This window comes from Sinocyclocheilus rhinocerous, unplaced genomic scaffold (assembly GCF_001515625.1).
Source record: "Sinocyclocheilus rhinocerous isolate Xijiao unplaced genomic scaffold, SAMN03320098_v1.1 scaffold591, whole genome shotgun sequence".
Taxonomy (NCBI): Eukaryota; Metazoa; Chordata; class Actinopteri; order Cypriniformes; family Cyprinidae; genus Sinocyclocheilus; species Sinocyclocheilus rhinocerous.
Genome location: NW_015641476.1, coordinates 910055 through 920181, shown reverse-complemented (window position 1 = coordinate 920181; position 10127 = coordinate 910055). Strand labels below are relative to the sequence as shown.

Here is a 10127-nt window from a genome sequence, read left to right as displayed (position 1 = left end):
TATTTGGGTTTGTTTAGACTCTTTTAGAGCCACAAAACATGTTACATACACTCCTGATTACTCCATTTAAACAGTCAGCTTTTGATTGAAAATATGTGAATGGAGTGTTTATGAATAGCTCAACCAAACATCAGTTCAGAGGAGATGCTTGTGGCACTGTTTGGGTGTTAGATAAATAGAATTTTTTTTTGTAGCATATGCCCCTTAAAGCACACAGAAACAATGAAGCAGTTACCTAGCTATTATTCAGGCTTGCTTTCCAGTTGTTGTTTGTAGAATTTAAGATTTTAATTTAAATCCTCACAGCAGAAACACTAAGTTTAAAACCATAAGGAGAATTTTATTGTTTTATGGCTGTTTTATCGTCTGTTGTTTCATAACACTTTCTGAGTGTTAATGTGGCACTTGCCTTTCAGTCGGCTGTGGGTCCATATGTTACACCCAATTCACGCTGATCATTACAAAGATCTGCATCATGTTTCAGAATCAGTTCACTTAAATGGTTATATTAGCATATCATGAGGTAGCAACTGAGCATAATGCTAGCAAAACAGCAATGAATGCATAAACGAATGTTTAAGAATACCAACCTTATTCACCATTCATTATATGAGACATGTCTAAATGAAGCTCCAGAGAAATAGTGTATTAATTGGTGCTGTCATTTTCATTTTCTTTCATTTATTTTGTCCTATTGTTGTCCTGAAAAGTCAGTAATTAATTCACACATATCAATGTCTACAGGGATAGAGATGCAGATCTCGAGCTGAGATTTTATCAGGTCTTCTCCAGATACTTTAGTGGCTAAAAATGCAGTCCTGTTACATTCATTACTTTAGATTCACCTCTACTTGTTCATGTTACAGACCAATTTTAAGGATTTAATTGACATGTTGTTTAAATCCTGATTAGTCAAGATTCATGTTATAAAAGTAGTTTCACACTGCACTTTCACACTCTTTGTACTCATTTTCACACGTTTAAAAAATGCAACACGCTTAATGTATTTTTAACCTCAAACGCAGGTATTTTCAGTGTCTGACAAGCTTGGAAAAAAACTATTTTTCTCAGTCTCTCATAAAATATTTAACGTGTCTAATTATAGAGGCCCGTGACTCACCCCGAGCTGTGAGATACGTAGGTGTTTTGGGGGTGAGAGATAAAAGGGAGGTCTGATGTCTTGCATGAAGGAATCATTTGTGTTATTGACAAAAAAGAAGAATCAAGCGATCTCTTTTCTTTCTGTGGTGTATAAGGTGCTCAGGTTGGTTCTTGCAACAACATCATGATTTTGAAAGCATCATGAATCACAAGAGCAATAATGAGACATGATCCGTTCATCATCATCTCAGACAGGTTATCACTCCCCATTCATACTTGGATTTGTCCACAGGGGGGCTGACTAACTATTTTTATAACCTGTTTCTTTTGATATTTTACCCCTTTTTGATAAAGTGATTTTTCTCTTGAGATTTTTTTCCAAGAAAGCTTTGTATTGATTTACCTTGACTACATTCTCCCTGTGATTCAGGTAACAAGACCAAACTTGCATCCATTCTGGGAGCTCTTTCAGTGTCTGGTCAGCTAGTTTGGACTGTTTTTTTAAAGAAACTGTTGTTTTATTGTATTGTTTGACATTTCTGTCCTGCTGTATTGTGTTACATTAATGTTTATGTATAAAGACTGATCAAAGTGATTTGTTTTGAGGATACAGAGTTTAAATATATACTGTGGGTTTAAGTCTTTTGTGTGTGTTTCCTTTTTTCCTTCTTTGCATGTGCTTGAGAGAAAGCTAGATAATACATTTTTAGAAAAGAAAAAAAAGTAATTTCATTCACAGGCGGTTGCATCGTTTAACCAAACTAGCACGCATTTACCTAAACACCAGAGGGCGCTGCAGGACAACAGTTATAATAGTTTGCTGGTCTCCGTCTCTTTGCACAATTTAAATACGTAAAATGATCAAAACTGCGAATGCTTGCAATTTAATCGTTTTGAAAATTATAAATAATTACAATCTCATATAAACCCTCAGTAACCGGAAACACAGAGTCACAACATTCGCATCCATCAGTCGTGTGTCGTAATGTAATGGCACACGCTCACAGACCAATGAACACTCGAGGGATTTGTCAACCCAATTTAGTTTCTTGTCAGCGTTGTCATCGACTGTGTTCCGTCTGTCTCGGGTTGCATCTTTAAGACGGAGCACGCACGTCACCGACACCAAAAGCCGTACTGATTAATAACATGTGATATAAAAACAATCCCTCTAGAAGTTTGAACAGTGTTAATGAAGAAATATCGGCCCGCTGACCGTATTAATGAATGGATCTGTCATTCAAACGCACCCTCATCTCCTCATGCTGTTTACCAGCTGCGTCCAGTCAGAAGCTCCATTGAAAAATATTATAAAGGCTGGATTAGTTTTTAAAATTATGGATTAAAAAGTGTTAAATGATTAAAAAAGTTTTATTTCCACATTCACACACATACGGTTTGTAATATTTTGGCCAATACGTAAAACCAGTTTATGTGTAAACAAAGAAAGCAATACGCGCGTACACAAGGACAGAGGCGCAGCTGCTAAACTTCAACATGGCGCAGACCATCCACGGTCATTCTGGCACCTCGGCCATGATGGCATGTCTGGGCCTCATTTCAAACATTTCATCCTCTCAAACCCGCCACCAAATTGCCATTGGAGAAAATTCCAGAACAAAGCCATGCAGGCCAGTCATGCTTTCTGCTCTCACGGATAATACCACTGAGTTGACGCTTCCAGATGGACTTTGTGTGGGTTTTGTTACATTAATACCAGCAGCCTGTTGATGCTGGGACATACTTTGAACCGCGTGAGAGCCTAAAGAATGCATTTATAGCCGTGCCATTGCTGGTGTAGACAGGAGAGTGCGAGACACCTGTCTGCCGCTCTCGGTGTAACTGGGGTTTCTCAGGTAATTAATAGCGTGTGCACGAGTGACGCATTTTGACGTGTCGTAGTTCAAAGAAATCTCTAGAAATTAGGAGAGGATTATAACCAAACAATGGGATTATTATTTGTGTGTTGGGGAAAAGCCTATAACTCGCTAAAATGTGAGTGGAAAAGAGGAATATGTAATACAGTATTTAAATGAAAACCAGACAATAAGCATCAACAAAAGTCTTAGCTTTATTTAGCATGTTTTGCATAACATCACATGTGGAAGGCAAATACTGAAATCACTAGACCCTACAGCATAGATCTTAAATACAATAACATGAAATGAAACAAAATGAACACAAGCAATAAAGAAAAGCGAATCACACCTAAGCACAGACCATGGGATGTGAGTGAGAAATGGGGAGCACAAGCAAATGAAGAAAACCACTGAAATATTTCTTTGCTCTGTCATTTGATCACGGACATGTCATAGGATCAGTTTCAGGACAGAAGACAGAAAGAGGACAGTGTCACAGTTTCTCCAAACCCATTACGTCTCTCATTTCTTGCTGTCTTCTTTTGTGCCTTGAGCTGCAATGAAGTGAAGGAACCATTATTAGATTACATCCTGCATTTAATTAATTTAATTAATTTCAAATTTGTTCATTTGAAATTAATTATTCTTTAAAATTGTTTAGATGGAAGTGTATAATCTCAAATGTCCAATATGTTATACAGGATTACAAACATGAGTTAGTGCACCTGTTGAAATAGTTTAGATATGCACTGCCTTTCAAAAGTTTGGGGTCAATTTTTTTAAAGAAATTAATACTTTTACAGTTATTATTAAACAAGGATGCATTGCATTTATCAAAAGTGACAGTAAAGAATTAAAAACAAAAATCTTTACAGAATCGGAGAGAAAAAATTGTATTGTAAAAAATTAAACAGTTCAAGTGTTTTCAACACTGACGATAAGGAATATTTCTTCAAATCAGCATAAGAATGATTTCTTAAGGATCATGTGCTACTGAATCAGTTTTGCCATCACAAGAATAAATTACATTTAAAAATATATCAAAATAGAAATCAGTTATTGTAAATTGTAATAACATTTCACAATATTACTTTTTTTTACTGTATTTTTTCCATCAAATAAATTCAGCCTTGGTGAGCATAAAAGACGTCTTTCAAAATTATGAAAAACCTTACGGACCCTAAACTTTTGAATGGTAGAGTGCTTTAAATGTATGTGCAAAACTAATATTAGTTCTGTCAGTGTCTGGTGGCTCAGAGACCAGTGGTGCATCTCATTTTGTTAACTCTGCATCCTTGTGCACTGAAAAAAATGTTTCATTCATCCAAATAAAAAAATTTAGGGTAATGATTCACATCTATATTTTTTTACTTGAGCCAATGAAAAATAAATAACTTGCCCTAATTTTTTTAATTGGATGAATGAAACATTTTTTTTCAGTGTGTCCTTTTCTCAGGTCCGTTGCAGGAATCTAAGCTCACAAGACACAAGAGAACGTTTGTAGGAGGAGAATGAATGTGTGCATCAGGTGTTTCGGCAAACTTCTTCATATGATGTGCACCTGTGCATCCTTTCTCCTCTGAAAACTTCCCCTCTCCTCACAGTGCTTTTAGAGAATTGATTTGTCCTTCATAATGGCAGCGTTTGATCGATTTCTGTATTGAGAAACACCCAGACATGCTGGACTTGAGAGGGTGGAGTGCTTTGTTAGCGAAAGTGCAGGCAGTGTGGGTGTGCTGGCAACACATGGGGCACTGTCATGCTTATCTTGGACACATTTCACACAGAGCAAACCTGAGCTTACTGTTTACTCACGATCTGAGAGAGTGAGGGCGGTAGGGAATGTGAAGGGAAACAGGAGTTAAGGAGGAAGTATTAAAGTGTGACACAACAGAAATCATGGATCACTGGAAAGAGAACCATTTTGGAACTTTGGAACAGACGCACTTCTATGTCCAATCCAACCCAACAGTTATTAACCTAAATCCATAAATCGAAATGAAATTTTCGATTTATGCCAAGACATGTTTTTGGAACTTTGGAACAGACGCACTTCTATGTCCAATCCAACCCAATAGTTATTAACCTAAATCCATAAATCGAAATGAAATTTTCGATTTATGCCAAGACATGTTATCCGTGTTTCTTTATTTAGTTTGAAGTAAAATCATAGAGGAGTCATAAAATAAAATGTTAATACAGACAGAAGTATGGATGGACTTTGATCTGTATGTCTCAGCATATATCTATCATTTGATCATAACATAAGAGTGTTCTCTTATGTTCAGTGGTCATTCAGGTAAGTTTCATTCACTGATTATGGTCCCCTCATACAACATCTCATTTGACTATTGGCATAATTTTTAGTGGAATACCCTAAAATATACAAAACTTTAAAAAAAAGACTAGTTCAGTGAAAATTAAAACATCAAACTAATATAGTTATAAGCTTAAAAAACATTTTCCCCCCATAACCAAACAGTTGCTGGTCCCCATTGACTTTCATAGTATAGAATAAATGCGCTATCTCAGCATATATCTATCATTTGATCATAACATAAGAGTGTTCTCTTATGTTCAGTGGTCATTCAGGTAAGTTTCATTCACTGATTATGGTCCCCTCATACAACATCTCATTTGACTATTGGCATAATTTTTAGTGGAATACCCTAAAATATACAAAACTTTTAAAAAAGACTAGTTCAGTGAAAATTAAAACATCAAACTAATATAGTTATAAGCTTAAAAAACATTTTCCCCCCATAAATAATAGGCACACTACCAAAAGTTTGGGGTATGCTAGTGAAAATTGTGGCTAACCAAACAGTTGCTGGTTCCCATTGACTTTCATAGTATAGAATAAATGCGCTATAGCTAAATGGGGACCATTCAACTGTTTGCTTACCAACATTCTTCAAAATATCTTCTTGCGTATTCAGCAGAAGAAAGAAACTGCTGGTTTGGAACAATTTGAGGGTGAGTAAATGATGGCAGAATTTTAATTTTTGGGGTGAACCATCCCTTTAAGCAGCACAACTGTTTTCAACATAAAGATGATAATAACAATAAATGTTTCTTGAGCACCAAATCAGCATATTAGAATGATTTATGGAGGATCATGTGACACTGAAGACTTGAGTAATGGCTGCTGAAAATTAAGCTTTGCCATCAAATAATAAAATAAAATATAACATTACAAACATCTCACTTACCACAGACGTTTGAACAGAAATAGACAAATCAAATGTTATCTTTAGTATATAATATATAACACTGAGACAATTTTATCATCAACTGTTACTAAGCAAATCTCTCAGTAACTCTTGAGTTAGAGGCATGTACTTACGGCGTACTTCCAGTTTGCATTCTACTACGTCTTCTCCGCTGGAGTTGATCGCCTTACACATGTACACACCTCCATCAAACGGACACGGCTTACGGATCTCCAGAGTCAGCACACCCTGATTGCTGAACATACGGTACTTGGCCTCATTTGTAATGTCCATCTTGTTTTTGTACCATGTGATTTTAGGCTGCACAAAACATTAATATGGATTTAGAAATAGACAATCTTTACCATTTTCTTACATAAGCATTGATATGATAGATACTATTTTGTAATATATTTATCAGAATTATGTGTAAAACAAATTGAAGCCATTAAATATTTCATGAACAAGGTGATATGATTTTTTTATTTTAGTTTTATAATAAGCACTACATGCTCAAAAGTAGACTCTTAAAAATAAAGGTGCTTCACGATGCCATAGAAGAACCTTTTTGTCTAAATGGTTCCATAAAGAACCTTTAACATCTGAAGAACCTTTCTGTTTCACAAAAGGTTCTTTGTGGCGAAAGAAGGTTCTTCAGATTATAAAAATGTAAGAAAGAGATGGTTCTTTAAAGAACCTTTCACTGAATGGTTCTTTGTGGAACCAGAAATGTTCTTCTATGGCATCGCTTGAAGAACCTTTTGAAGCACCTTTATTTTTAAGAGTGTAGACTAATTTGGACTCTTTTCAGTCCTTTTCTGTTTCAGCCTGACAATATAATTGTGAACAAAGTGAGAACCTTTAGGATGAATTGTAATGCTGACTGCAAACCAGACCCCATCAGTGACCTTTTTATCTTACAAGTCAGACTTTTATTCTCTTGAATTGCTGAACAAGCATAAATGAGTCTGATGTTTCGGTGTTTCATACTACAGCCCTCGCATGTGCTCACCTTAGGGATGCCTCTTACGGAGCAGCTGAGTGTAGCATTGTATCCAGCAATAACTGAGCGACTCATGAGAGGATGTGTGAACTTGGGGACCTCAGAGAAATCACGCTCTTTGTAGGAAGGAGGCTTGTACACAATGCCTGTAAAGAAAACCAAAACATACATCAGGAGATCAGGGGAGTCACATGAGAATTAGAAAGACTTTAAATACTGACAGCCTAACCACCAGTTTTTTTGCAGGAGTGCTCTTGCGATCTACACTGTTTACTAGTGAGCAAGCATGAGAATCTATCTGTGCACAGTGACCTGTTTTCTGGATGTAGGCGCTGTCTTTGGAGAGGCAAGGCTCTGGACTCAGACCAACCATATTCATGGCATACACACGAAACACGTACTCATTCCCCATGATCAGGTCTGACACCACACAGTTAGTGCGTCGATACTGCTCAAACACGGTGTACCATTCCTGCAAAGAAGAGAAGAACCACACAAACATAATCATATGTTGTGTACGACACTGTCAGACACATTTTACTGTGATTAAAAGCCGTAGCTGTTCTCCTCTGAAACTCACAAAATCATGTCTCTTATATGAAAATGATTAAAATATACTTAAAATGATATATTTATAGACATATATTACCTTTCAGAAATTTGGGCTCAGTAAATTTTTTTTAGAAAGAAATGAATACGTTTGTTCAACAGGATGCATTAAATTGATCAATACTTAAAGTTAAAACATTTAATACGAAATGAAATGAAGGATCATGTGACACTGAAAACTGGAGTAATGGCTGCTAAAGATTCCTCGCTGCCATCACAGGAATAAATGACACTGTAATATATATTAAAATAGTAAAGATTTATTTTTTAAACTGTAATAATGTTTGACTGTTTTTGATTAAATAAATGCAGTCTTTGTAAGCATAAGTGACTTCTTTCAAAAACATTTTTAAAAATCTTACTGACATCAAACACTGAATGGTTGTGTATTTAAAAAGTATGATTTTGTTCAGTTTTTAAATCACACATACATTTTTTGTATTTATTGGACACGTTTCATGTTTATTTGCACTGGCTATAATACAGTTTATGGGAGGAAAAATCATCAACAAAGTAATATAGCCCATGTGTTAGTTAATTTAGAAATATAGGCACAAAAATGTGTCAAGAAAGATACATTTATCTGAAAGACAAAATTGCATGAGATTTTTTAAGCATAAACCTGCCTCACTAAATTCTTTATATTATTTATTTATTTGTTTGTTTCAATAGTTTTTCCAGTTTAACTATAAAAATGGATATAAAGTACATGCAGTGTACATGTTCATTTTTAACCACTTTGTCATATGGTCACCAGCAAACAGTATGTGGGAACTATGTCACCACTTATCCTTGCTAATCTAAAACATTGTAGTGTGGTTCTCAGATTTCTGACTATACCACTGTAAAATCATTGTCCATTGTTATAGACAATGGGGAAAACGCTGCAGGATCGCATAGCGCATGTATTAAGCCAAAGTGTTGTTACTACAGTATGTCTGTGGGAGCAGTTGATGTTGAAGCAGGTAAATGGTCTGCCCGTGGATGTGCCCCAAAGCCTGCAGCTTAAAGTGCTTTTATATTTAGCAGCAGAGCATCTCCGATTTCTGATTGAGATTGGCCTGTGAAACCTGATAATCCGGTGTCTTCCTGCCTGCTGCTCTGGACACAGGGAGAGGAATAGACTAGCTCTAGTAACAATGAAACCTAAACCGGGTGCTTTTTATTTAGCCACTAACCTTAGTGGCTCAAGAGTACAAAGGGGTAAAGACAGCACTATAATGACAGCACTTAAATCAGGGCAAGGCCGTGGGCTAAGATTACAGCATGCTTGCACCGAAGGGGGCACAGGTGCTGCAGTTTGGTGTGCAGCAAGGGTCATTTTGGAGATTTGGGTACTAGATGTTCTGGATGCTGTTCCCCTGGCTCACAATTCAGTGCCACTGGCCAACTGTATGTCACAAGAGAGGCTATAAACTCATAATCTCCCTGCAATGCTGTGCCATTGATGAATAGTGCACATACATTACTCAATTACCAGTGGTGTAGTGGTTTATTTTTAAAGCGGCCCAGCAAAGGATGAACGCCCTGTGTTTTAAACAGTGACATGTAAGACTCCAAAATGGGCCAGTAGTATTTGCACATTGTCACTTAACTACTGCTGCTTGACTTCATGGAGTAAGGATCATTATGAAATTAATATTAGCCACAGAAGAGGTGTTTTATCAAGAATTGTGAAGCTCTACGCCTATGTGTGACTGTTTCTCCCATGACATACAGTGACGGGCACATGGTAATTTCGAGCCCTGACATATTTTATTAACATAATTTACAAGGTACAGTTATTAAAAAGTGCCCACCTTGGTTGACGGGTTCATTCGAAGTTGTAGTTGAAGAGTGATTGGGGTGGGGGACGGAGCGAGCGCAGGCTCAATCATATTTCAAGGGATGCCGGTGCCTCGGTCCTGACCGCATCACTGTCTTAGGTGTTTTTAGGGAATATTTACATTTATTCACGTGATTGGATTAGCTACTCATGTGCTGGACTGTCATGGTTTTGGCTAAAGCAGGACACTACTAAATGCTGCGCATCAGAGGCAATTTAGAAGTGGGTGTACGCAATGCCGACTGATAGAAGTGGGTATATGCCGTATACCACTGCACTACATCACTGTCAATTACAGTGATCACATGCTTAGCTGCTTTAGTTAGACAATGGAAGGCATGGGGAGGCTCACAAACTATTTCTCTTTCTCTCAAATTCTCTCTCTGAGCCTGAGTTTGATTACTAACAGTGTTTGGCATATGCACTCTAACAGTTCATATGTACAGTATGACTCTGTCAAAGAGAAATAAAATAAAATAAAATAAATTAAATAAAATTAAATAAAATTAAATTAAATT

At 36.6% G+C, this 10127-nt stretch overlaps 1 protein-coding gene across 2 annotated transcripts in view; it reads right to left on the bottom strand.

Moving 5' to 3' along the window:
- Window positions 1–3163: 3163 nt before the first annotated feature.
- The window catches only part of mybpc3 (myosin binding protein C3), a 36346-nt gene continuing 29382 nt past the window's right edge, over window positions 3164–10127 (bottom strand). The window contains exons 29-33 of one of the 2 annotated variants that reach the window (XM_016571719.1): window positions 7488–7647; window positions 7185–7321; window positions 6307–6493; window positions 4776–4778; window positions 3164–3514 (exon numbers count right to left, since the gene is read on the bottom strand). In XM_016571719.1, coding sequence (XP_016427205.1) covers window positions 3483–3514; window positions 4776–4778; window positions 6307–6493; window positions 7185–7321; window positions 7488–7647 — 519 coding nt within the window. In that variant the 3' untranslated portion in view covers window positions 3164–3482. The remainder of the gene's footprint in view (window positions 3515–4775; window positions 4779–6306; window positions 6494–7184; window positions 7322–7487; window positions 7648–10127) is intronic. The other variant, XM_016571720.1, reaches the window with a different exon arrangement.